At 37.3% G+C, this 27,990-nt stretch overlaps 1 protein-coding gene across 3 annotated transcripts in view; it reads left to right on the plus strand.

Moving 5' to 3' along the window:
- Positions 1–25,642, plus strand: part of CPEB4 (cytoplasmic polyadenylation element binding protein 4) — an 87,640-nt gene extending 61,998 nt beyond the window's left edge. For 2 of the 3 annotated variants that reach the window (XM_063447366.1, XM_063447367.1), the window contains 7 exons: positions 1,770–1,793; positions 9,501–9,674; positions 15,693–15,782; positions 16,449–16,567; positions 19,861–19,975; positions 23,182–23,363; positions 24,492–25,642. In XM_063447366.1, coding sequence (XP_063303436.1) covers positions 1,770–1,793; positions 9,501–9,674; positions 15,693–15,782; positions 16,449–16,567; positions 19,861–19,975; positions 23,182–23,363; positions 24,492–24,719 — 932 coding nt within the window. In that variant the 3' untranslated portion in view covers positions 24,720–25,642. The remainder of the gene's footprint in view (positions 1–1,769; positions 1,794–9,500; positions 9,675–15,692; positions 15,783–16,448; positions 16,568–19,860; positions 19,976–23,181; positions 23,364–24,491) is intronic. The other variant, XM_063447368.1, reaches the window with a different exon arrangement.
- Positions 25,643–27,990: the final 2,348 nt, after the last annotated feature.

Genomic DNA, 27,990 nt, shown 5'->3' on the forward strand with positions numbered 1-27,990 from the left:
GGTATTAATAAGTATGGCTAGAAGGAAGTTTGTAATCTCCGTCCTAGCCACACCTCCAGTTGGTGCTGGCTATGGGAAGCCAGGGACCCTCATTCAGTGGTAAACTTCTCAAAATGATTTAACACCGTCAGTGCCAGGGAACGTCAGGCACGATCACCTATTAAATGAGATGAAAGTGTTAGAATTGTGTATAATGTAAGCTTGTTGATAAGTGTTCTCAGCACTTTCTGTCCCTTTATGTCCAGTCCACCTGTTGTACAGCACTGCGTAATTTGTTGGTGCTTTTTAAATAATAATAATCGTGCCTACAGTGTCCCTTTAATGACATGTCACTTATTATCATCACTGGTGTTAATCTTATTCAGCCAGTGATGTAATCAAGAAGCCTGCAAAATGACCATTTTGTTTGTAGTTAACCTTGTGATCTTTGTTTTTAGAGATCCAGATTACACAATTGACAAATCAATAATGTTGTCTAACTTGGGCAAAGTTACTGGTAGAATAGGGGTATGTAAGGTTTGAATTGTGATTGCATTGATAACACTCAAACAATACAAAGTTATATTTGGAAAACATCAATGGAATAGCAATGCTGGATGGTGATCAGAACTGTTATTTGAAATGAACAATTAAGCAAAACAATTGTCAACAACATGTGTAGTAATTTAAATACACATTTTTTTGTTTTTGTTTTGTGTAATATCCAATACACAAATAATGCAATCAGTTTAAGCCCTGGCAAAATGGAAGTCTACTCAGAACCTCACTGAAACTTTCTAGAACGCCATGCTTTGCAAACAAGCATCTCTTGTTTATCATATATTAAATAAAAACAAAAATGAATCCACTCCTGGAGTTTCTCTTTGGGAAAGTTTATTTGACAGTAAACATTATTATGGTACACTATCACTGATATGCTTGTTTTCTTTTGAAGTGGATGGTTACTGGTAAACCCATGTTTGCTCCTAATGCATTTATTTGTTTTACTGGGGCTAGCACTTGGTGTTTGTTTTTTATTTTTTTATTTTTTTTTGTGTGCAACATCCAAAAACGATTTTGTAATCATTGTATATCTGTTTGTCCCATGCTATGTTAGAATTTGAGATGCTTTCTGTACTGCCGTTCTCTTCTGAATATTCACGATTTGTAAAATATGTAATATACATACTGAAGTATTAGGTATTGCTGTATTAGTTTTAATTGTACATTTTTTGTTGTCGAACAAACAGATTTTTGAAATCACATTTAGGGAGATATTCCCTTTATCAATGCTTCCAATTTACTAATACTGCAATACTATTATAGTGCAGCCGTGTGTGTGTATTTAATATTTATATTGCATGTCTATGTTTGTATATATGGAAAACTGATTTTTAATGATGTACATACTGTATACCTTAGTATACCGCTCTTGAACATTTTATGTAAATTATGTATGTGTGCCTTGTGATGAGTGAAGGAATTATCTAGTGAGTTTAGAACAGATGATTACTTTTTAAATGTTTAATGACTGCCAATTTTGACTAATGAATGCATGTACATAATACACACTTTTCCCTCCTTTCTCTTATCACTACCTACAACAAAGAGCTTTGTGTTTTCCCTCATGCCCTGTGATGAGTGTAGCAATGGAACATAATAATGTCTGTAATAAATCTGCTGTATTAGCAGAGATGCCACATGAAGAGAAGCTTGCACACGTGATTTAATTCCATTTTCTGATCTTGATAACATTGTCTGATAGGCTCTTTTCTTTCTCTGACACGCAGCAAGGACATATGGGCGAAGGCGAGGTAACATTTCTACTTTTTTTTCCCCCCCTTGTTTTAAATGTATAAACGATCATTTTTGTAATCTTGGTCGATGACCGATTCAGAGTCTTGGGTTTAGCAACATTAAATTGCCAGGTTTAATCCCAGAACAAAGAAATACCATACAGGAGTAGAGAACTAGATCGGTAAACCGTTATTTTATGAATTGATACATATTCTTTATTTTGTTTTTGATCATAGCATAATCTGTAGCTCTTACACTGGATTTACACAAAATTTGGTTTAATGTTAAATATGTCTTGTTTAAAATTTACTAATTCTTATCTTTCTTATTATTATTCTCTCTGTCAATATTACATTGTAATAAGACTTCCCTGTTTTGTAACTTGATTGGTGGCTGAAAAGAGCCACCAGTCAAGTTACATTTAGTGAGTTAAGTGGGAAAATATAGCAATGCATTTACTTTGTATTGTCAAACCTGTCTGGCACTTAGATGGTCTTTAAGGAGGTCACAAGATAAAGAAGATAATCTCTAATTTAGGAATAACATGTTCAAATAGTATTGAAACAGATTTTTGTAAAGTTCCTTTTACTGATGACATAAAGTACATTTTAGCATGCAGTATCAAAGCTAGTAATTTCCTTGGTTCACTAGCTTTTAACAAGTACATTTAGCATGAAAGTGTAATTGCTGATTTTTCTGTAGCTTTTAATATTTGTTGATCAACATTTTATTCCCATGACTTTTTCATGAATATATGTCAAATATTTTTTTTTTCATGAGAATTAGATTTTCAGTCTACATATTTTCTAATGGTCTAGATACCCACTCATAGTCTTAAATTTTCAAAGCTCTGCCAATCATTTCTTTTTTCAAAGAGACTGTACTATTGACCTAAATATGACATCACAGTGCTCCTGTGTGTGATATACTTATGCGAAGTGCTTCCACATTGATCTCCATCAGAAAACCTTGCCAGTGCCCTGAACATACTCCTTACGGTGCTTCCATTGCCTACAGTTACAGCAACTACGGCTCATTTATAGCAGTGCGCTGTCATTAGTCACTGCAACTACCGCTCATTTATAGCAATGCAGTGCCATTAGTCACAGCAACTACTGTTTATTTATAGCAGTGCACTGTCATTAGTCACATCAACTACCACTAGTGATGTCCCGAACGGTTCACTGGCGAATAGTTCCCAGCGAACATAGCGCGTTCGCGTTCGCCACAACGGCGAACATATGCGATGTTCGGTCCGCCCCTTTTTTTTTTTTTTTTTTTTTTGTGGTCTTTCAGCCAAATTTACTAATACGAAGTAAAAATTACTTAGTATTAGTAAATTGTGCCCCTACTCGCAATACCGCGAGTAGGAGCATGTCTATTAAATAGTGAGCAGCCTGTGGCTGCTCACTGTTAAAAAAATTTAAAAAAAAAAAAAAAAGGGTCCCCCCTCCCTGAGCGGGTGGGGGCCCTAAAGTAAAAAAAAAAGAAAGGGGGAGGACAATAAGGTGGGGGCCCAAAATACCAATAGGGGGGACCTATTGTCCTCCCCCCCGGCCCCCACCCCTGAGTGGCAGGTGGGGGCCCTAAAAAAGTGTCATCCCCCCCCAGGTGACTAGGGGTCCCCAAACCCCTAGTCACCCCCTCCCCCCAAAACAAAATGGTCCCCCTACATACCCCCCTCACCCTAAAATTAATGAGGGGGGAGTCAATAAAGCTAAAAACCTGTAAATAAATACAAATAAACTTACCATTAGATGTCTTCATTTTTCTAAAATCTTCTTTCTTCAGCCCCCAAAAAGGCCAAATAAAAAGCCAATATAACCGTCGCACTTTGGAAAAAAAAACTGAGCTCCGCAGGGCGGGTCAAGGCTTATGAAGCCTTGCCACACCCTGCAATTAGGCTTAGAACACTCTGGTTGGTTTAAGCCAATCAGAGTGCTCTGTGTCATTTTACACAGCGTGGGAAAATTCCAAAGAACTTTCCCACGCTATGTAAAATGACACAGAGCACTCTGATTGGGTGGATTTCAAGCCTGGGGGGGGGGACATTTTATTTTTTTTAGGGCCCCCACCCGCCGCTCAGGGGTGGGGGCCGGGGGGAGGACATTAGGTCCCCCCCCTATTGGTATTTAGGGCCCCCACCCGCCGCTCATGGGTGGGGGCCAGGGGGGAGGAAAATAGGTTCCCCCCCCCTATTGGTATTTAGGGCCCCCACCCCCCGCTCATTGGGGAGGACAATAGGTCCCCCCTATTGGTATTTAGGGCCCCCACCCGCCGCTCATGGGTGGGGGCCGGGGGGGAGGACAATAGGTCCCCCCCCCCTTATTCTTGTTTAGGGCCCATCACTATTGTGGCCAGAAAGAGTCCCTGTGGGTTTTAAAATTTGCCTGCCTATTGAAGTCTATGGCAGTTCACGTTCGCCGTTCGCGAACAGCAAATTTCATGTTCGCGGCATCACTAACTACCACTTATTTATAGCAGTGCACTGCCATTAGTCACAGCAACTACTGCTCATTTATAGCAGTGCAATTTTTGCCATCATTATTCCCTACCGATTGCAAAACTCCAAACGTCTTGCACTTTGCCAGGAATATATAGCAACAAGAGTTCAGAAAGTGACAGTGCTTTAATAAGATTCTTTGATACATAAGAGAGGTCTGATTGCCTTCCTTCTTTTTGATATTTATTGCAACCATTAAAACTGCTGGTAAATGTATAGATACGATGAGATTGAAATGATTGCTGTTTCAAGGCATGACCAAAAAGGAAGTCCTGCCTATGCATGCACCTTAACCGGTATGCTTTGCAATCTGTCTCCTAAAGCACATAGCTACGTCCACACATGGAAGTGGTTGATAGTTTTTAAATCTACAGCTAGCACAAAGTTTCGTTTTGAAATAAATTAGGATATGAGAATGAAACATTCATCTATCAAGCAAGGAACAAAAACTCCCAATATTTCATTTATTTTCTGGCATATCTCAAACTAAAAATATAGCAGAAACGAAGTATATATTGTTTGTGTGTTTATTCAGTATGGCTGACTCTGCACTGTGATTCCTTTCCAAACTATAGCAAGCATTTACTAGACTAAGAGAAGGTTTCTAGGCCACCCAAGTTTTCAGATACAGTATATTTAAGTATTTTATCATTCCTTACAAACTAGCATATTGTTTCAGCTCAAGAATTTGTTAGATGCATTTTTTTTGCTTTCTGTACCCTCTGACCACATCTTGGAGACTCTCACCAACTCATCTCTTTGAAGCAGGGGAGAAGTATTTGTCATTAGAAATGTATCCATCCCTAAAATATAAAATCAGCCTTGAAAATATTAAATATTTTGGATCAACAGCAAAAACAGATGCGAGGCTGCACTTGATGGACGCAATTTTCTTGCAGGCCTCTAACTATTTAATTACATAGATCATATATGCTGATGTAAGGTTGAATAATGTTGTATTTTTCTGTTGTGGATTTGTTTTCATTTTCATAAAGTTTTAGTATTTATCTTGTAAAGAAATATAAACTATATTGGTCTGCCCTGCTCCAAAGCTAGAGTCTTTGGAAATATATATATATATATATATATATATATATATATATATATATATATATATATATAGGAAACATGGGGGGATGGTTGCACTCACCTAAACATGCTTAAATGGGGTGCTGCTGGGGGCCATATTATACAATAAATACACAAGATCCAGCGCACTCTCCTATCTACTAAACAGCAACTTCAATGTCGACAGACTTTATTAGTCTGTAAAAGTTTTTTTTAAAAACACCTAATCTAGGCAAAAAAAAAAAATGGGGATTTAGTTACATTATATGATCATACATTGCATAAGCCTGCCACAACGTCAATGTACCCCATCTTTGGCAGGTCCTACTCTCACAGTCTAATGTCTGCTCTTATGAGACTAACCACTTACTTGGGAAAAAATTCCATCTGAGGCTCTCTGCAGTGCCAAAGATGGGGTACATTGACGTTGTGGCAGGCTTATGCAATGTATGATCATATAATGTAACTAAATCCCCATTTTTTTTGCCTAGATTAGGTGTTTTTAAAAAAAACTTTTACAGACTAATAAAGTCTGTCGACATTGAAGTTGCTGTTTAGTAGATAGGAGAGTGCGCTGGATCTTGTGTATTTATTGTGTATATATATATATATATATATATATATATATATATATATTTATTTATAACATTTTTAGCAAGCAGGGCAATCCTCCATCAGTTTTCTTGAAATGCTTTCCGGGCAGTAGCTCTGTGAAGGTTCCCATTCTCTTCCATGTCATTCAGTCCTGTCTTAGATCACTAAAAATGACTTTATAAGTATTAAAGGTACAATATAAATATTAAAATAACTTTAGCTAATGGAGTAGTTTTACTTTATAGATCATGCCCCTACCTCACTCAGTCTGTCTCTCTGCTCAATTATCTGCAATTTAGGATTTAAATCCCTTTTGTTTCTGTTTATGCAGCCATAGCCATGCCTCCCCTGGCCGTGACAGCCGGTATGAAAATAGACATTTAATTTTCAATCCGATGTTAACTTGCTTTGGAAGTTTTTATCTTCTTCTCTGTAAATTGAACTTTAAAAGCACACAGGAGGTTCCTGTCAGATCTAGAAGACTATGAACAGAGCAGAAGATAAGAAATTCTAAATTAAAGAGAATTTGCAACAAAGGAAGTTTTAAACATTATATCTCACTTTACAGGAAGTGTATAGGAAGACAGTCTAAGTCACATGCAGGAAGTAGTGACTAGGCCTGTATAAACAAAGGGATCTAACACCAAAATGGCAGAGCATTGAGCAGCGATGTTACATGGGCATGATTTTTATAAAAATTGCTTAATTAAGGCTAAAGTTTTTCTGGTGCCTATGTGTCCTTTAAAAGTCATTTGAAATGGGTGATCAAAATAAAATGTGTTCTAATTAGATAAGTAATATTTTATTTGTCTTGGGTTAGATTTTGATAGAGGTAATTATATTCTGCACTATGCAGGGATAACTTAAGTGGCTCTGTCTGTGTAGCAATTTGAGTGAATGTGTAAAATTGTAAAGAACCCCACCTACTTTCATGTACAGATCAGCAATAAAAATAATATATTGCAGTGTGTAAACTCTTTTTTTGTGCAGTTATTTGCACCCATTACTTTTTTTTTTTTTTGTAATCTGTGAGATAAATGAAGTCTTGGTAAATTATTTCCATGAATCCCAGACTGTCTAACCAGAAAATTTTTGAAGTAGTGCAGCAGAACTTATTTTGAGTCCACTTTTGAATATTTGGATTTCTGCATTTTTGCTACCAGCAGTATTAGTAATGAAATATTTTAGTGCTGAGTGAAACACACATTTATTATTTCACCAAGTTTTACAATAACATAATTCAACATTTCAGCCACTACTGGACTTTAGCAAGATGCTTTGAAACTCTTGTTTAAATAGACAGTAGAGCAGTAAAAACAGTTAACATTATAATTGTCTCCAGAATCCCATCCCCTCCCCTTGCTCTCTCTCTCGCGCCCTCTCTCTCTCTCTCTGTCGCTCGCTCGCTCTCTATCTCCTGGCTACAAACTGCTCCAGAGTAATATTGAAAGGGACACTATAGGCACCCAGACCCGTTCAGCTCATTAAAGTAGTCTGGGTGCATTGTCCCAGGTACCTTAACCCTGGAAAAGTAATTATTGCAGTTTTTAATTAACTACAATAATTAGCTTCATGGGTTAACTCTACCTCTAGTGACTGTCTACCAGGTAACCACTAGAGGGACTTCCATGTCGGGTGACTTTTGTTTGCCTAACTGATGCTGGACAACCTCACGCTATGCATGAGGACATCCAGCATCACCAGAAAGTCTATATGAAAGCATTGTATATTGCTTTCCTATACATGCACATTAGAGCGAAGGCAGACGCAAAGCCAGCGCCGAGGGACATCGGTGCTGGACTCGGGTAAGTCACCTAAGAGGTGTTTAGCCCCTTCTGCACCATGGGGAGGAAAGGGGCTCTATGGAGAGCCAAAGTGCCAGGAAGACAACTTTGTTTTCCCGGAACTATAGTTTCCCTTTAAAACAAGCCTTCTGAGTGCAGGTTTCTGGTTTTGCTTTGAATGGATATGCAAATAATAAGTCTGACACTCTTCCCTGAGAGCAATCTTGAGCAGGACATGCACCCTGGAATAACGTTAGGTGAAGAGATGCACTCACAGGTTTTCATAAAGGTGGTAATGTAAAATATGTAAATACATATTGCATTAATGGAAACTTGTGAGTGTATCTTTCACACATATTTATGTGTATGTATAATATACTTGTGCATACATATATAAATAGAATATATGGTAGTTTATTCCTTTGTGCAACCTTTGCACATATCCTGGGCTGCCTGAGATTGATCATAGTCACACTTATGGGCAACTGCTGCTATTAGTTCTCAAGATTTGTGGCTCTGCTATCTTTGGCTGTCTGCAACATATGTTATGCTGCTCTAAGATTGACAGACCTCATGATTCAAATAGAACACTGTGCAATATGGGGTTTTAAACACAATCTTCTTGTTGAATTTATGTGAACCTTGATCTAGTTCTAAATCTAGAAAATATAACAGTGCATCATAATAATACTCGCAAATTACAGGGGAACCCAGAGAGGGTTGCCAAGGAGCCTTTACTTCTTGGATATATGCAATTTTGAATAATTTTAAGAGGCAAGAAATTATTTATGGAATTTTACCGGTGGTCCTACATATCCATGAAGTGTGAGGACATTTGCAAAAAGGTTTTAAAGGGAGGAGTAGTAAATGTGTAATGGCTTGGCAATATGTCAGCGGTAATATGCATCCATTTCTGTGAATTTGCATTGCCTGCTCCAATATTTTCTAGTATTTATAAAAGTAATGTTGGAACAGTCTGAGTGCAAGTCATGGGTGAAATTACCACCTGATTGTTCATAATTCATGGGTTTCATCAAATTGAGATTATTTATGAGACTGTTCCATAGGTTCTAACATGGCACAGAGTTTCAGTATCCTTATAAAGATCATTTTCATGATGGTGTTCTGTGTTGAGGTTTCCATTTGCAGGATAAGGAGTGGTTTTTCACACTTCACAAAATGTTCATATATTCGTTTTTGTTAAATACAAGGGCTAATTAAACATACGTAATCTAAACAAAATACAGGGAAGTGACTGTTCCCCTATAATTTTCCTGGATCAAATTCACAAATGTGCCTGGGTCTTTTTCTCATCTCTCCTGTTAATTTACAAAACTATCAAACAATGGGGGTGTAAAAGGGCCACTCTGACTAACAAGGGCATTTGCAAACCAGCTAATCATTCAGTAACGTCTTACGTTGTAAATGCTGCAATGTCTTCTGTATTCATAAAATAACTGTAGGTTTTCGGCAGTTTAAAGTATACATTGTTTGTGCCTGGGATAATTACATTTTTTATGTCTATTTTAATATGCACTAGTGTTTCTTATTCTGAACGTACCCCCCAGCTTCATGGTAGCCTTTAAAGGACAGTGTGGTGTATAGGATAGACAGCTCATCATATAAGGCTTTAAATTCATAAACAAACATTGCAAAGGTTTTAAGGTTTATATCTGAAAATGAATGCATTTTTAGAGGCCATCTAATTTGTGTCAGTACATTTTTTTCCCCTCTACTGCATACATTCCATGTGTAATATTTATTGCTTTTTGTAGGTCAATCCTCTCTGTTCCCTATGGAAGATGGTTTCCTGGATGATGGTCGAAATGAGCAGACTTTGCACAGTGGCTTGGGGTCACCTCACTGCTTCCCACATCCAAATGGAGAAAGAGTGGAACGGTATTCACGCAAAGTATTTGTTGGAGGTCTTCCACCAGATATTGATGAAGGTAAGTTGTCTAACATATCACTTTTGGTGCAACAATGAAGAAATGTAAAAGCTGGAATGTGGGAAGAAACAACATATTAGAGGAATTTTACTTACCGGGCATCATGGTTTGTTTTGAATGATATAGTAGTGTTTATTATAGGTTTCAATACCTTGACACTTCTCATACAGAATAGATAAATCAGAAATGATATAGCTGAAAATATTAACTGGCAGTAATTTTCCCATGTCCTCTTTGTGAGTAAATTAAAGGAACACTATAGCATTGGTAACAGAGATATGGTATAATCCTAAGTAGATTTCCCCCTCCTCTCCATGTGCCATAAAAATTGACATCAAAGTTTTACTAACCTTTTTCCCCGTGCCAAAGCTTTTTCAGTGCAGCTCATCCTTCTGCCTCTGCAATGTCATCGTGCTTGACCTCCTCCTCAATTGTCCAATCCAATGCTTCTTACAGAAGGATCATTGGTGACTTGCATGTGCGATGAGGGTCAAGTGCGCATCCCAGCTTCACCATAGGAAAGCATTGCATTAAATGCTTTCCTTTTGGCTTCCAAGTCACGTGACTGTGGAAACCCCTTTAGTGACTGTCAGGGAGACAACAACTAACTGTGTATCTAACCCTACAATTTAAACTCTACGGTTCCTAAAAGACTGCCTTGTTTTACATAGCAGGGTTAGAAGGATAAGGCCACTGCACCCAGATAACTTAATTGAGATGATGTCCCTTTAACTATTTTAAACAGTGACACCATGTTTAAAGTAGTAATGCAAACATCACTAATGCTTCATTCTTTCTAAATATACAGAGGAGTGGCTACATTTTTCATATCCTGGACACGTTTCTGAAATCCTGCTAAGTATTCTATTTAGAAGATTCATTTAAGGGTTGGGCTATCAGCAGAAATTTCTAGGATGGAAACCTTAAAAGCTACGTGTAAACAAGGCACAATTTTCACACACTGTGAACACTTATAAACTAAACACATTTACTATACAGTTAAACAGCTGTGACACTGGTATCATAAAAATGATTGCCTCTTAGTCCTTTGGGGGTGAGTGAAATTGCATCAATTTATGGAGCCTAGTATATCTAATATCTTCTAATCCAAAGTTTGCAGTCTCTCCACAATTGCTTTTGGAGATAGCTTATCCCTAAATTCAAGAGGCAAGTGGCTTTTTATTTTTTTATTTTAAATATACTTTATTTTTCACTGTGCGCAAGTGAACAAACTTGCCTGCAAGACCACAACAGCATTAGCAAGGTTAGTAAAGACATACAGGAGCATGCATTGGTATGGCATAGAAATTGCACAGATTTTTTTTTTTTTTATTTAAATATAATACAACAAGGAAATTGCTAACCTACTAAACTGCTACTGTATTTGGTAGTAAATATATTCTAGGTTAGGCTAAGGCGACGAGTTAAAATTAGTACAATATGATAAAACTGTATATATTGTAATGGAGTATAGTCGATTGGCTTTACCTTGTGTTTTGGAAAATAAACAATAACAGGTTAGGCATACATGTCAGAACTAAAACACAGACTTTTAAATCCATGTTATTCAAGCTTAAGGTATATGAATAGAAGGCTGAAACAGGCTAGTTTGACATGTCTACAGTGAAGTCAGGTACTAAACTTGTGAGCGGAGAAGGCTAACATGTAGTTTGAGACAATACAAGCTTACAATAAAAATGATTATTGTGGAGAAACAAAAGTATGAATTAAGCAAACCTGAACTGACAGGAGTGGTCTCCTAGGAGGTCCTCAGCTGATTAAAAGCATAACATGGTGTATAAGGTTAACTAAAACTCAAAGGTAGTAGAGGGGGGGTACTTGCATGTTGGGCCCTGATATCTCCCCACTTAAGCAATATTGAGAGGCTAGAATGGATGGCCACAGGTCCTTTCTGGCCCTTCCCAGGAGCTCATGTCAGCCTATGCAAACCAGGTTTATAACACAGGGCGCTTGCACAATGCTGACAGCGGCTGGGCATCTCCGACCAGGAGAACAGCCTCCTCTCCCATCTGGTGCGCACCGGGCCCCACATGATTCCAACGGTGTAGTAAACAAGCCTCAAATACCTCTCCAACTCCAGCAGGTCACACCAGCCAGGTTAGAGATCAGGTAACTCGCTAGAATAGGTTTTATACAAGCTTGATGTGGCTGTAAGCCGCTGTTTCAGGTTATATAGGAGAGGAACACATTTAAAGCATGTCTCTCCACCATGACCGCAGTGCCCCGCCCCCCAAGTGGCCTTTTTTAAATGTTTTAGAAAAGCCATTATATTTCTTATAGGGCACAATAGACCCTATTTATAGCAATTTTGATTGAAATTGCTTATGAGCACCTGTAGAAGACCAGCATGTAATAATTGTTTAAGGATAAAGCTTTTTAATGCATTGGAATGTGGAGTACCAGCTATATATATTAATTGTGTTAATGGCAAGATCTGAAACCTCAGGCAGGTTTGATGATTTCATTTAAAATGTTCTTTTGTGTATACGATTAAGTGAGGCTACACCTTTAATCACTGTGTCTTTTCCAGTGTCTGTCATGAATGGGCTGCTCTGAAATGCTTTTAGGTTGTTAGCGCGGTTACACAAAACATTGGCTCCTTTCAGGATCCCCATTTCTTTCTATAGTGAAGAATCACTAACATTACCCCCACCTACAGCTCTGCAAAGTAAACGTTAGAATGGCTTTTGTGTCTGTTTCCAAAGACTATGCTAGCAGGACTTGATTAGCAGTGGCTAGAAATCACTTTACTAAGGTATCCAGAGATTTCAAAATCTAATTTGTTCGCTTTAATGGAATTTGCATATCTCTCGGGGAACAAAACTGACACGCTGGCAACGAAAAGTACAAGACAAAGCTTGTTTAAAAACAGGTTTCACCTCTTGTTTGACTAGATGTTAAAGGGACACTCTTGTGCCAAGAACAATCAGTTTTCCTGGCACTGCAGGTCTCCTCTCCCTCCCACCCCCCATCCCATGTTGCTGAAGGGGTGACCTCCCCATAGGAAAGCATTGAAAATGCTTTCAATGCTTTCCTATGGGGATATTAGCGACGCTGGAGGTCCTCACATAGCGTGAGGACGTCCAGCGACGCTATAGCACAGAAAACCTGTGCTATAAACCAGGAAGTAGACAGCCACTAGTAGAGGAGTTAACCCTGCAACCCTGAATACACTTGCAGGGTTAAGGGTAGTGGGAGTTGGCACCCATACCACTCCAATGGGCTGGAGTGTCCCTGTAAAGAAACATAATCAATTTCAGTGGAACTTTTGATATACATCCTATCCTAACCTTATATTTTGCAGCCATGGTAGATGTATAAGGGGATGCAAACCATCCAGAAACCTAAATCGCCATATACAGACTCGAGTGTTCGTTTAAAATCCAACAATTTTTTTTGCCTGATCTTAGAACCTTACTTGCATATTTTTCTTCCAAATCCTTTCTTAATGTTTGCACACACTAACACCCATCACCTAATTAATGGGTCACGCTCAAAACACATGCTTGGTCCGAACAGGGCATATGAGGACTTGGAGTTGTGAAACGTCGTTTGAGGGGCAATTGCATAAATTCATTACTTATATATCACAACTGCTTAAACTATTTGGCAGAAAAAACTCCTTTCATAACATTTACTTATCTATGCTTTCTAGGATTTAAAAAGTCAGTTATTCAGTGCTAAAATCAGGATGTAAACTAAATAGTGTAAACAGGACAGCTAATGATCTCTGATATAGTATTTAACCTTTTTAGTTTAATTTGCCTTTAATTTTAATGTTTTAAAGAAAGCTCTGTAAAAAAATAAATTGAATTTTGTGGTGCTTATTTCCATAATGTAAATCGTCCATAATAGTGTGGGAGGCTTAAGTTTAGAAATATTTTAAAACTGCACATTATGCTTGCATTTTTAAAATAATTACAGCTTTACCAAAAAAAAAGCACACAATTCAGATTTTTCAGATTGGCACATAACTCATAAAAAAATATTTATCCTGCCTTTGTCCAAACTTTCAAATTACAAGGAGGATGCCAGGGCACTCATGACACCATTACACTGCAACAAGCTGTAGTGGTTATGGTGCCTGTTGTGTTACTTGAATACAAAAGCGGAAAATCACAGTTGAGAAAGCATTTATCAGAATGCTAGGTTTTGTTTAGGCTATGAAGTTAGACCGTTGTCTTAGTGTTTAATGGCTACACTTTTTTTTTTACTTTTTTTTTGCAAAGGAATAAAACATGGACAATCTAATTGAGAGGTTTTAAACATATCCCATCGCCCACTCTAAAAAAACCTCAGGCATTGTTATGTAATGTTTGTGAGATAATTGTGAGCATTGCATTTTTACTATGACATATTATATATTGAGAAAAAACAAGTGGCCAATCAGAGAACTGCTGCATAAACACAGCTGTATCATTCATGTCTATAGAAGACAAGTGCAAGGTGACTGATCACATTATGTAAAGCGGTTTCCTCTGTTTTGAGTGGCAGGGTGTGGCATATTTGAGTACACTGTATTAATTTCAGAGTATGCGTTTGACGGCAAAGGCCGTCTTTGAAACATCAAAGTCTACTGTGATAAGTGGTAATATTTATACAGAGTTGTAGCTTCCACTGCAGTAAGCAGAAAGAGGACACTCAAGGCACCAATGCAATCGAATGGCACCCCCAATGAGATGAAGTGATCTGGGTGCCTATATTATCCTTTTAACTACAAAGCAACCTGCATTAGATGGAGGACACCCAGGGAGACATATAGTTAAGGATATCGCTTCCTGTTCATAGTTTCTCTGACTGTCTGCAGCCAGGTTGTGAATGAATTGTAGTTTCTGCAGAAAGCTCTCTCCAGTCTAAAAGTGGCATGGCCATCTCTTTCTAAGGGTGTGCTGACTATGCACCTAGATTAATTACAAGGAGATCATTACACCGAAAGCTGCACAACTTTAAAACAAGATCCTAGAAGCTGCTTTTGCATTCTATGCATCATACATGTTGTTCTCGTGTTCTATAAAGAATAAGAAGCAACTCACTGCTACAGAGCAGATGCTGGCGTGGCAATATAGAATGTGCTTATGTGTCCTCATATGTGCATGAAGGCTAATAGAATGCTTTGGGGTGCCGCGTGTCTACCTACATTTGCCGTAAACCACTATTCTCAATTATTCGCTATTCTTTAAAAATAAAATGGGTGTTTTAGGAATAGCTGAGTTACTAAATTAAAGGAACACTATAGGGATCAGGAACACAAATGTTCTAAATAACTAGAAAACCTTATTTCCAGGGCCATGCTGGTCCACCGGCACTTGTTCCGCCCCCAGGTCAGAATTGATGCTCTCAGCCAATCACAATGCTTTCCTATATGAAAGTATTGGATTGGATGAGATTGTAAATTCTGCCGACCTCACCCAAGTAGGTGGGGTAGGGGACGGATCCAAATGCCACCCTGGCCAATCAGCATCTCCTAATAGAGATGCATTGAATCAATCTTTACGGGGGGAAATTCAGGGTCTCTGTGCAGAGCTTGGAGACATTTGTGCAGCACTCCCGTCTGCGGAGTGACCACTAGAGGTTTTCCTAGGCAGCAATGTAAATACTGCCTTTTCTTTGAAAAGGCAGTGTTTACAATAAAAAGCCTACAGGGACTGACTATACTCACCGGAACAATTACAATAAGCTGTAGTTCTGGTGACTATAGTGTCCCTTTAAGTCCCCAGCTAATGTGTCAAAAGCTGGCCATTTGCTGCAAATAGAGGAACTTAAAAGGAGAGTATTCCTTTTTTTTTTTTCTTTGTATTTATTTATTTTTAATTTAGTTCTGTATAATTAAAAATGTGTGCAACATCCAGCCTGAGTTGTCAATTTAAGCCTCATTATTTGGTTTCCACTGATATGTTTACAATTCAACTTGTTACTGAATCCATTTCTAACTTGCTGCTTTTTATAAATTGTTTATGGATGAACCAACTAAATGTTTATTTTCCTTTTATATCTTAGATGAGATCACAGCTAGTTTTCGGCGCTTTGGCCCCTTGATTGTGGATTGGCCCCATAAGGCTGAAAGCAAATCGTATTTTCCTCCCAAAGGTGAGTTCTTAACTACATTGGTAGCGGACTATGGAAATGTTGTTCTTTAGCTAGACAGGGGTTTAAGGGTTAAAGAGAGACCTACGTAGACCCGAAAAAGAGGCTTCTGTCTGATTTTATTTATTTCACAGGAAAAAAAATCCCCAAACAGCTACACATTTTTAAAAATCTGTGTGGAATACAAAAAAACAACACAAAACTATTTCCACATCACATATTGTTTTTACTGTAAAGACCCTTTTCAGCTATAAAACACGAACACTGTTTTTCTAGTGTAAATGGTTGGCTTCTTGTCCTTTGTTCAATCTTATTAATCAACAGGTTACACGAGTTGTTTGCACTAGCCCTGAATATATTATAAGTTTATCATATCCCCTCTTTTTGTCCATTCTGGAACCCACCTCATTGCTATGAATCTATATCTTAGAAGAATATTTACCTGTGAGTGGTAACTTATCAACCTGAAAAATATTTCCAAACTTTAATACATGATTTTAACATGCATTTCTTTAGCAATTGGTTTCATTATATCCCTGTATTACACAGTTACATACATGGCAAAGAATAGTAACACAATTGTAATTTTAAATATTCCTCGCGACTCGTAGTATTGTGTTATGATCTTCCATTCCATGTGTTATAATATTACATTCTGCTTCAATCCAGGTTATGCATTTTTGCTGTTTCAAGATGAAAGCTCTGTTCAGGCTCTAATTGATGCTTGCATTGAAGAGGACGGCAAGCTCTACCTATGTGTGTCAAGTCCTACTATCAAAGACAAACCGGTGAGTTAGCACTGTATCTATATATGTAGTATATGTTTAATACCGTATGCAAAATCCTCTTTGCAGTTATTTGCACATTTGGTACAGGTAACGCCTGCGAAATAAACAATAAAAATATTTTTATCTAAAGACTGCTCAGGTCATTTGATCAAGGGAGTGACATTTTCCATTTAAGTCATTTAATTTATTTTAACACCACAAGATCTCTAAAGTTAGCTAATGGATATGCAAAATGCATTTTTTTTTTATTCTTTATAGTTTAGGTAATTTTAATCTGTGTACCAGGCAAAGCATGCAAATATTTAAGACCTACAAGTCCAAATGTTGAGCTTTTGTTTGGACTTCCTCTGGTTTGTTTTTCCCCCCAAAATAAGCCATTTTAACCTAGATTTTTACATTTGGAGTACAGTTCACTACAATTTAGGAATTAGTGAATACAGTATTTTTCCATGTATAAGACTTTTTTTTTTTTCTAAAAAATGTTAGTCTTAAATTGGGGGGTCGTCTTATACACGGAATGTCACTGCAGGGACCCTGACAGCCAACCAAGCTAGTTGCATATGTCTGGAACTTCTTTAAGAAATCTAATTATTAAGCCAAATACTTGCGGTACTTGGCGCAATTTGGACACAAAACCTGGCTACTCGCTGCCAGAGCACTCAGCTGACTGTTGGGTCCGTGAAGGAAAGGCATAATTTCTCTGTGTTACTCAGTTTATAATGTTAAACCTTTAAACAAGTAAGTTGAAACACATGCTATCGTGGGGGACGGAGCTAGGTACACAGTATAGTTTGGAAGAATGGTTTGTTTTTTTTACTGCACTTAAGGGAATTTCGTACTGTACTGACAATTTTGAAAACCGCTATAAGATTTTATATCATTGGTACCTGGCTCCATCTAGACTACACAACATGAACCATGCGTATTCAGACCTGTGTTGGAGGGATTGTGGAGGTACAGGGAATATGGCACACACGGTGGCTTTGTCCAAAATTAGCTAGATACTGGAAAATTATCCATGATTTGATCATTAAAGTGGATAAGGCTAAAAGTATCTTGACATCAGAGCTAGCACTATTTATGAAATTCCCGGAGTCTGTTATGGAAATCGATAGAATAATAATAGGCCCCATCCTAATCGCAGCTCCTTAATGTTTACTTCGATACTGGATTTCCCAAAATCTACCTATACGTAAAGAAGTTTTGAACATGGTTTTAGACAATAAGGCAAATTAAATGTCATAGAAAAAAAACACACATTTATTTGCAAACCTTCAACATATTTGGGACAAATGGGAAGAAGATATTAAAAAAAAATTACCGTATATACTCGAGTATAAGTCGAGTTTTTCAGCACATTTTTTGTGCTGAAAAACCCCAACTCGACGTATACTCAAGTTAATGTCTGTATTATGGCAACTTACATTGCCATAATACAGACAAGGACCGCCAGGCTCATTACAAGTCCGGCGGTCCTGTTGGGGGCTTGCAGCTAGCTGTAACTTACCTTCACAGCAGCTCCTGTCAGTTTCCTTCTCTCACCTCCGGTCCGGTCAGCTCCCACTGTAAGTCTCGCGAGAGCCACGAGAGACTTATAGTGGGAGCTGACAGAGGAGCTGACCGGACCGGAGGTGAGAGAAGGGAGCTGACAGGAGCTGCTGTGAAGGTAAGTTATAGCTCTCTGCAGCCCCCTCCTACACAGCCCATCCACGGGACCACCAGGGAATGAGAGCCCCCCTCCCTGGCCATCTAACAAGCAGGGCGGGGGGCCGAAAATTAAAAAAAAATTAAAAAAAATATTACAATAAAAATGTTTTTAATTATTAAAATGAAAAAAATTCAATAATAAAATTAAAAAAAATAATACTTAAATATTTTTTTAAAAAATATTAAAATATATATTTTTAAATAGTAAAATAAAAAAATTGAAAATAATAAAACTGCTCTCCCCGCACCCAGTTCTCACACACACACACACACACACACACACACACACTGCATTATATACACTCATACACACACACACTCTGCATTATACACACACACACACACACACACACACACACACTCTGCATTATATACACACTCTGCATTATATACACACTCTGCATTATATACACACACACACACACACACACTCTGCATTATATACACACACACACACACACACTCTGCATTATATACACACACACACACACTCTGCATTATATACACACACACACACACTCTGCATTATATACACACACACACACACACACACTGCATTATATATACACACACACACACACACACTCTGCATTATATACACACACACACACACACACACACACACACACTGCATTATATACACACACACACACACACTCTGCATTATATACACACACACTCATACAAACACACACACACACTCTGCATTATATACACACAGAGTGTGTGTTTGTAGGAGTGTGTGTATATATAATGCAGTGTGTGTGTATATAAAATTATAAAAATCACAGAATTTCATAGCATATTTCACAATTGTTGGCCACAAAACTGCACTCGACTTATACATGAGATCGACTTATACACGAGTATATACTACTGTTTATAGAATATATATTTTGTTAAGCTTAACCATGTATAGCTAATGCTTTGTACATTATTTCATGTGTTTACTAATATGGATCCCCTTTCCTTTCCTACCCCGAATAGTATCTTTGACTATTCGTTACCATTTGCTGTAAAAACTTTAATAAAAATTATTTGAAAAGCATAATACCCTTACTAGCATAAGGTAGGATCTAGGATACCACCTAATGCTTTGCAAAAGTGTGACAAACATATTGGAGCAACAGCAGAACCAATATAGGAGAATATATTAAAGGCATTTTATTGGTGTCAAAACAAAAAGAAATACAAACTATATAGTGTCACAATTCAGCATATACATGCTCACTATGCATCTCAGGCAGCATTTTCTGAGACCTTTTCCAAGAGTAAAGCATTCGAGGACAAATGACAGTATGCGAGGTGAAGTGATAACTGAATTTATGTGCGGTCATACACTGGAGCTGGCCTTGGGGAAAATGGATTTTTAAAATGTCTGTGAATCTGCATGTTTGCAAGATGTGTATCTAGCGCACACACACTAAAATAAATGTGACACTGTTGTAATGCAGAAATTTAGACAACTGATAATTAGAAATGTATTTATTGCAATAAACACAGCAAGCCAAACGTGGCTCAGTTATGTTTATTTTTGTGATCTATTTTGATTGGTGCATAATTAACTTTACTTGCTTGTTTTGCAGGTTCAGATTCGGCCCTGGAACCTTAGTGACAGTGACTTTGTGATGGATGGTTCACAGCCTCTTGACCCACGGAAAACTATATTTGTTGGAGGCGTCCCACGACCCTTGCGAGCTGGTATGTTTTTCTTGGCATTATGTAGCGACTCATGCAACAGATTCATTAGCATTGTCATGTACATAAATAAGAACACCCATTTTCTTCATACTTCGAACAAAAACAGCGTAATAAAAAATTAATAAAAGAAAATAGATAATGGTTTTGCTCAGGTTAGTTCTTTGGACAGTGCATGACTTTACATTTTAAGTTCCACAAGACCCATGCATTCTATATGAATGTGTACTTATTATTTTTGCCTACGTTATTACTATAAGTGAGATACTTTGGACATCTGAAGCATTATCATAGTGCGAGTGAATAGTTGTGAAACTAGAGGGCATTTGGGGAGATGTGGCTGTATATGGAGAAAATGGGGTGAGAACAACACATGGGAAAAATGGCTGCATTGTGGCGCACCGAGAAAGAGAGAGGGTGCATGATGGGTGATAAATCATTGGGTGGTTTGGATGTGTGGCTATATATTTTGTATATACAATATGTGTTTTTATTCATACATACATTCGTTTTAGAAGAATAAACTCCAGCTGCATATTTCTGTAATATTGTAAAAGCAATAAGAACCCTTTTGTGAAAATTTTAAAAAGGAGAACAATGAGAGAATAATCCACAAAGAAGTGCAAATGAATTAAAGATCTGAGACATTGTTTGAGAGACAAACAAGAGATATAGAAAATATTTAGTAGGCGATGTGCAGTATAATTCCTGCTATTATTAGTAATAATACAGCATCTGCAAGAGTTTAGGCAAATTGTGTGTCACATACCGTTTACAAATGATCCTGTATGTACAAAGTAATGGAAAAGAGCACTATGTCACCATCCATTGAACTCAGAATAGGAAATAAAATACCCTCATCAAATATTAAATAAGCCCCATGATTAATTGAAAGAGTCAATCGATCTGATGAATTTCCTAAAACAATGGGACTTCCTGAGTGAAGGTTGTTTTTATCTTTTGTAGATGTGCCTGGTCATATGGAAATTAACAAATTCACTCTACTTGCTCTTTAGGCTGGTGTACAGATGGTAAAAATGGTACTGCACTTGTACTAAGCATTTACAGGCCCAAATTATATGCACATATGTTGTTTAAAGGGACAGTCTAAACAGCAAAATAATTTCTTCTCAGCTTTTCAAATTCAATTAGTGACATTTCTAAGAAACTGCAGTGTTTACATTTTGCTGTTTTATGCCTACTACTTGCTGTCTAACAGACAGCCACTAGAGGCTCCTAACGGAAATAGATTGTTGCTAGTTATCAATTATACAACATGTAAACTATAGATAGAGAGTGGTGGTGAAACATCAGTTGTGAAATTAAAAATTTACGTTTATTTCTCAGATTTAAAAATTTCATATTCCCAAGTGTTGGGATTTTAGAACAATGATGCAAAATTAAGAGTGTATATACTCAAACAGAACAAAAAAAAATAACAATAATACTGAACATTGATACTCTTAACTTAGATACTGTATATATTAGAGACAAGCTATAACTGTTGGTAGAGGCTCTCAAAAGTTGCAGTATCTAATAAAGTACTCAATGACTCACCAAATATTGCTGAGTAGTTCAGTCTAAAGGCTGTTATCTGGTGATTAGATTTCTGTCAGAGCAATAATTATAAAACATAATAATGATAAATTCTTAGGTTGGTAGGGTATGGGGATCCCCTAAGTCTATGTGCATATAGTATCTTGAGTTCTAGGCTGCAGAGAGGGTGCAAGTGCTGATTGGTCCCTGTTATGGTCTAAGATTTATCCAGACTACTCGACCCTACGTATTTTAGTTAAATTTTAGTTTCAGAACTGATTTTTCACCACCACCCTCTATCTATTCAATTAGCTCAAGGGCTAAAACCACTTCATCTTGAGTGGTGACACATTTTCACAAAATAGTACTACTAGCTGATTAATGACAGATGGGAAACATCTCTCTTCTTTTAATGCATGCAAACTATACTCACGCCAGACGTTATTTACACACTGTACCTGGGGTAAGCAACTTTCGGCACTCCAGATGTTGTGGAGTACATCTCCCTTGATGCTGTAAAAGCATTATGGGAGATGTAGTCTACAAAACCAGGTGTGCCAACCATTGCGTACCCATGCACTGTACAGCCAAAAGTCTGTGATCTGAGATCTTATTCCAAAACCATGAGCATTAAAGAACCACTATAAACACAGAGACCACTTCATCTCAATGAAGTAGTCTGAGTGCACCGGCACTACTGTTTTGAAAATGTTGGCAATGTTTACATTGTGGGGCTAAAAACACACCTTGTGGCTGTTAACACGGACAGCCATTAGAGGATGCCTCTGTAGAGAGAACCTAGTCAAATCTGGCTCTTCAGAAACATTTGACGGGTGAAAATGTCTTTAATCATCATAACTTCAGAGAGGCGGATCAGGCTTCCCAGAAGAAGCTGCGTCCGTACTGGATTCCAGGTGAGTAACGGGTCAATTTGCCTTTTTGTTTTTGTTTTTTAATTATTATTAAAAAGGAAATGCTGCAATCTAAAACACCTGGACCTGCTATTTGGGGGATAAGAAAGATAAAGATGGGACTATTGTGTTTCTTTTAAAACAGCTGCCACTCTTCGGGAAAGGCTATTTTGTATTGTATCTGTGGGAACGTGAGCCAATTCAGCCAAAAGAGCATTTGTGAGGTCAGCTACTGATGTTGGACTGGCTCACAATCTGAATTCCAATTCATCCAACCCAGATTCTTTCATCAGACTGCTAGATCGTGAAGTATGGTCGATCACTGATTTAAAATAAAAAAATAAAAAAGGAACAGGTTTCTACTGCTCCATAGCAGTGTAGACTTTCTTTACACTATTCAAGCCAATGCTCTGCTCTGCGCATGTTGATATGGCACTTGTGTACAGCTGCCCAGCCATGGAAACTTCATGTAGCTTCAGATGCATACCTTGTGTTCTAATGTTTCCAGTAGTTTGGATCTCTGTAGTAACTGATTAAACATATGGTTGTTGCTGCTAGATGCTTCTTCTTCACAACTGGCCTTTTGTTTATTGCAATGAGATATGATAAAATTTGAAGCATGTAAGTTACTAATTGCATTGAGTTACTAATTAAGAACTTGAGACTCAAAGTTAAGATATTTTATTTTCCTATACATGTCTACTTGATCATGTGAGAATTACACAACATTTCTAACCAAGTCTTTCTGACTTTGTGTTTCAGTTGAGTTAGCGATGATAATGGATCGTCTGTATGGTGGAGTATGCTACGCTGGCATAGATACAGACCCGGAGTTAAAATATCCAAAAGGAGCCGGGCGGGTTGCCTTTTCCAATCAACAAAGTTACATAGCTGCTATAAGCGCCCGCTTTGTCCAACTTCAGCATGGAGAAATAGATAAACGGGTGAGTCACTGAATATTTTTCAGAAGTCCACGTATGCTATGGCAACAAGTTTATGAAGCTGCCTTGACATAAATAGTAACATTGTAGTTTTATTGACCCAGAAATCCATAATATGGGAGGTTAAAGGGAGTAGCTTCTTATGAAAGGTAAGTGAAGCTTGCAGATTCACTAGGACTTGTCTGGCCCCTGCTATTTACGTTTCATTGTGCGTCCACACTAGTGTTTTCATTATTTATAATTAACATAAGGTCTGTCAATGTAAAGATACTGCTCTAAATAAGTTGATAAAGCAGATTTATGTCGAGACACAACTCTCTAGTTGCTCTCATGCAGTTCTATATAGGTGCTCTAGCTTTATATATCAGAGGCTCTTGGCAAGGTCAGCTCAACCTTTCATCCTTTGAAGGTAGACAGCATGAGAACTAAGCGTGAACAACTCGACCCAAGTATGTTCTTGAGAATTATCAAAAGCTAATTTGAGCCTTGGTTAAATACTTTGATATTTTTGTTTTATGTAAAGTTGAATATAGATATAGATATAATTTTGCATATGTGTTCAGGGCATAGAAAGCTGTAATGACAGTATATAACTTATACCTTATGATAACATAATAAAGAAGGCCCACCCAGAGTATTATTGTTATTAAAGGGAGCGGTGGGAGGGATAAATTGCCAGACCAACAATGGTAATGAGGAGGGGTCTGGCGGTCCTTAAGTAGGGAAATCAGGCCCCTCCAACAACTACAGGCCCAGCCTTCCATATGTATATGTGTGTGTGTGTATGTGTGTATATATATATATATATATATATATATATATATATATGTGTGTGTGTGTGTATATATATATATATATATCTATATATATTTACAAAATACAGAATCCAGCGCACTCGCTTATTCACTAAACAATTATATATATATATATATATATATATATATATATATATATAAAGAGAGATGTGTGTGTGTGTATATATATTAATGTATATAACTATCTATCTTTTAGAAGATATTTAATGTTTCTTTTCCACTTTCTTGTTTTACCATTTTACTGCTATTACAATATAGAATATAAAAAGACAAAAGTCATTTTGTGACCATTGCTCCCAATTTCCGCATTTTTCAGGTGGAAGTGAAGCCATATGTTTTGGATGACCAGCTGTGTGACGAGTGTCAGGGGGCTCGTTGTAGTGGCAAATTTGCTCCGTTCTTCTGTGCGAACGTTACCTGTCTGCAGTATTACTGTGAATATTGCTGGGCTGCTATCCACTCACGTGCTGGCCGGGAGTTCCATAAGCCACTGGTAAAAGAGGGAGGAGATCGCCCAAGGCATATTTCATTCCGCTGGAATTGAGCGACCCATTGCTTAGCTCACCTTGCAAGCATCCAAATAAGTGCACTCTTCTGTTCTCTTAATCTCCCTCCTACCATCTTTAGGAACGCATGTCCTTTTGTCGTAGTCTGTATTTTAACAATAGTATAACGGAAGAATGACCTACATATAGGTATTTTGTAGAGTCTTGTGTCCTTGAGAACTGTATAGGAACGCCTTTGTTTGTTCATAATATCACTCTGATGCATGCAAGTTTCATGCTGTCCTCACTGAAAACCAAGGGAGCAGGGAGACTGCAACGATTATTAATATATTTTTTTTTATTATTATTGTTATTATTTTATTTTAACTCTAAAAGGAGAGCTTAAAATAAGAAAACTATTGAGCAAGAAGAAAAAGAAAACAAGAGTATTTTTTTTAATTAAATTATTGTTAAATAAAAGTATCGTAAGAATACTGTTAATGTAACCATGCAACCACAATAACACTATTGGTCTGTTTGACACAGCTTATTTTTTACTAGGGGAGATTTTATTCTTATTTTTTTAATTTTTTTTTTCTTTTTTTTTTATTCTAATTTATTGGGGATTTTTAATGTTCTTTTTTTAAAGATTTAAGTGGAAAATGTGCATTTGCCTATTACACAGCATAAGTAGTCAAAGAAGCATTGTAAATGTATTTCCCCCCGCTGTCTGGGAGTATTTGAATGCTCAAAACATATAATAAAATAAATGGCAGATGCCTCCAATATTTACATACATAATATTTTTTTCCCATTCCTTCCTTATTTAGACAGCGACAAAACTGGTTAAAATCTCCTTTGAGCTTTGAAATATTTTAACAGTGATCTGTTTGCGTTTAAGCTTTTTAAAGAATGTACATGATGAGTGAAGTTACTACTGAGGGGAGTGCACTTATTTATTTTTTCAGTGAAAAAAAAAATTTTTAATAATAAAAAAAAATATAAGTGGTTACAACAGAATCAGTTATAGTAGCCCCTTCCCCCATTAAATTCCTACCAAAGCTCAAAGAAATAAGATAAATGACTGAAGGCAGGAATTTCCTCTCCAAAAGAACAAATGTATAGATTTTTATTTTTTTGATGCTTAATATATATCTAAATAGTCCTAATTTACTTAAACATACATCAGGTGCCAGCTTTTGTTCTCCATTTTGACACTGAAAACTTGAAAGATACCTCAAGGTTGAGAATTTTTTTTTTTTTTTTGAAAAAAATAAAAATTAAAAAGCAGTCTTTATTGGACTGTAGGAGAGAAGCCCTTTTATGGTCACCCCTTGTACTGCCAGCAAAGACTGCTGGAGCGGATTGCAGTACACTGCTGCCAGTAAAACGGAAGTGGCGATGAACATGTTTACAGACTCTGTGGCAGATAAGGGGGCTGAGAAAGGGCTTCCTTCAGCATAGTCACTTTACACACCTGCATTGTCTACTCACCAGATACAATGCACGGTCTGATCTGCAGCAGAGCTTTCAGTTTGGTGAGATCCTCATTGTGGTGAGCAAACAAAGCATAGAAAATCTAAATATTGTACTGTACTGTGGTCAGTCATGGTGGCCATAAATTGTTTGCACACAATGAGAGCAGTCTTTGATGCAGTATTTCTATTTGCTGCTGCTTTATTTTTTTAGCATAACCCCAATTTAGGCTCTTCCCGCACATAAAATTTAAATACGTTCATCTTTAGGAGAGGTAATGAGCAGAACTGTAAAGTCACATTTTCTCCGCTTGCACAGAATATGGCTCTGAATGTTTCGGTTCCTAAACTGAAAACGTTAAGCTGCTTATGCCACAGGATTATCTTTTGATGCCTTAACCATTTCTGTGCTGGAGTATACAAACCACAATTTACAGAGCTTTGCTGGCCCACATGGCCCAAAAGAAGACAACACTGTCTAGTCAATCCAATAAAAATAAAAAAAATTCAATGGATTGTAGCATAGCTGTCCATACATATCCGTAAGAATACCTATACTATATTCTTGAGGATTAAAGTATTAAGTAGATGGAGTTTTTTTCGATTGTTTTTGGTGGGGTTTTTCGATTGTGTTTTTTTTGTAGTTTAGACCTGAAGTAGGAGATAGTTGCAGTAATATCCCCACAGTTATTAAAGATCACCCAGTTTTGCAAAAGGTTGTAAACAGAATTCCAGAAACAGCAGCAAGCTCCTATCTGATTGCATAATAGTTGTTCACACTACTATACATGGTAACTAAACCATCACGGGCCAGACTCTAACAAGATGTTTTAGAAGGATGTCAGACTGTCACTATCTCTGTTTGGTGTCAGTAATAAGCTGTAGAGGCTGAACCAAGTCCATGCAAAGTTAGTTCATGAACAAATGAAGAATCAGAGCTCTTCTCCTGTAGCAGCTGTGATATTTCTTCAGATTTAAAATGTAGATGACGTCTACACTAAGCCTCCACGGCTTTCGCCTGAAGGAGCTGTCAGTGCATCTCAACAATCAGAAATAGAGGCTTTATAAATCACACTAGCATGCAGAATTTAATGTTGTAAAGCCTGTATTGTAGGCCTGTGTTTAGAGCACCAAACATAAAGTTTACCTTTTTTTTTTTTAAATACATGTTTGTTTTTTGTGTTTTTTTTTTTTTTTTTTTTAACAAGAAGGGCATTGCTATTTCATCATCACCATAGGTCGTGAAAACCAAAGACTTGTTTCAGCATTGCTGCTTAACCCTGGAATGCAGAGCCCTTCAGATAAATATATATATATTCTCAATTCCTTGCCACTGTTTAGTAAGCAGATCTTTTTACAACATAAGCTGAGGCATCTGATTCATTAAGAAACAAAAATGCCCATAATCCTTTCCTAATGTTGAACATTATGACCGTGTACCCCAAAGGTTTAAATCTACTGACTACCTTCGCTTACATCACTTTTCAACAGAGGGGTTATGTTAAGAAAAAGAAAATATGTAAAGTGCAAAATGGAGACCCTTGCTAAAGGATATTGAAGTAATGAAAAGGGAGCTGCTCTTATAACCAATCCCTAAAATGCTACAAAAGTAAAAAATAGCATATAAAGTGGGTGCTCTTGTGTATATATACAGACAAGGAAAAGTCCAGATGGATGGTTTGTTTTAAGCCTTTTATGCTTTGGGAGTGCTTGTAGGTGGCGTGGGGTGTGCTAGAGTACCATTCCTACCAGTAAACAGTGGCAACGAGTTAACCTTTTCACAGCGCACAGTAGTTGACAGTGTTTGCAACGTCTTCTGCAATAAAGAGTAAGGACTCTTATAAGCAGGGAAAAG

Source organism: Pelobates fuscus, chromosome 3, assembly GCF_036172605.1.
Source record: "Pelobates fuscus isolate aPelFus1 chromosome 3, aPelFus1.pri, whole genome shotgun sequence".
Lineage (NCBI taxonomy): Eukaryota > Metazoa > Chordata > Amphibia > Anura > Pelobatidae > Pelobates > Pelobates fuscus.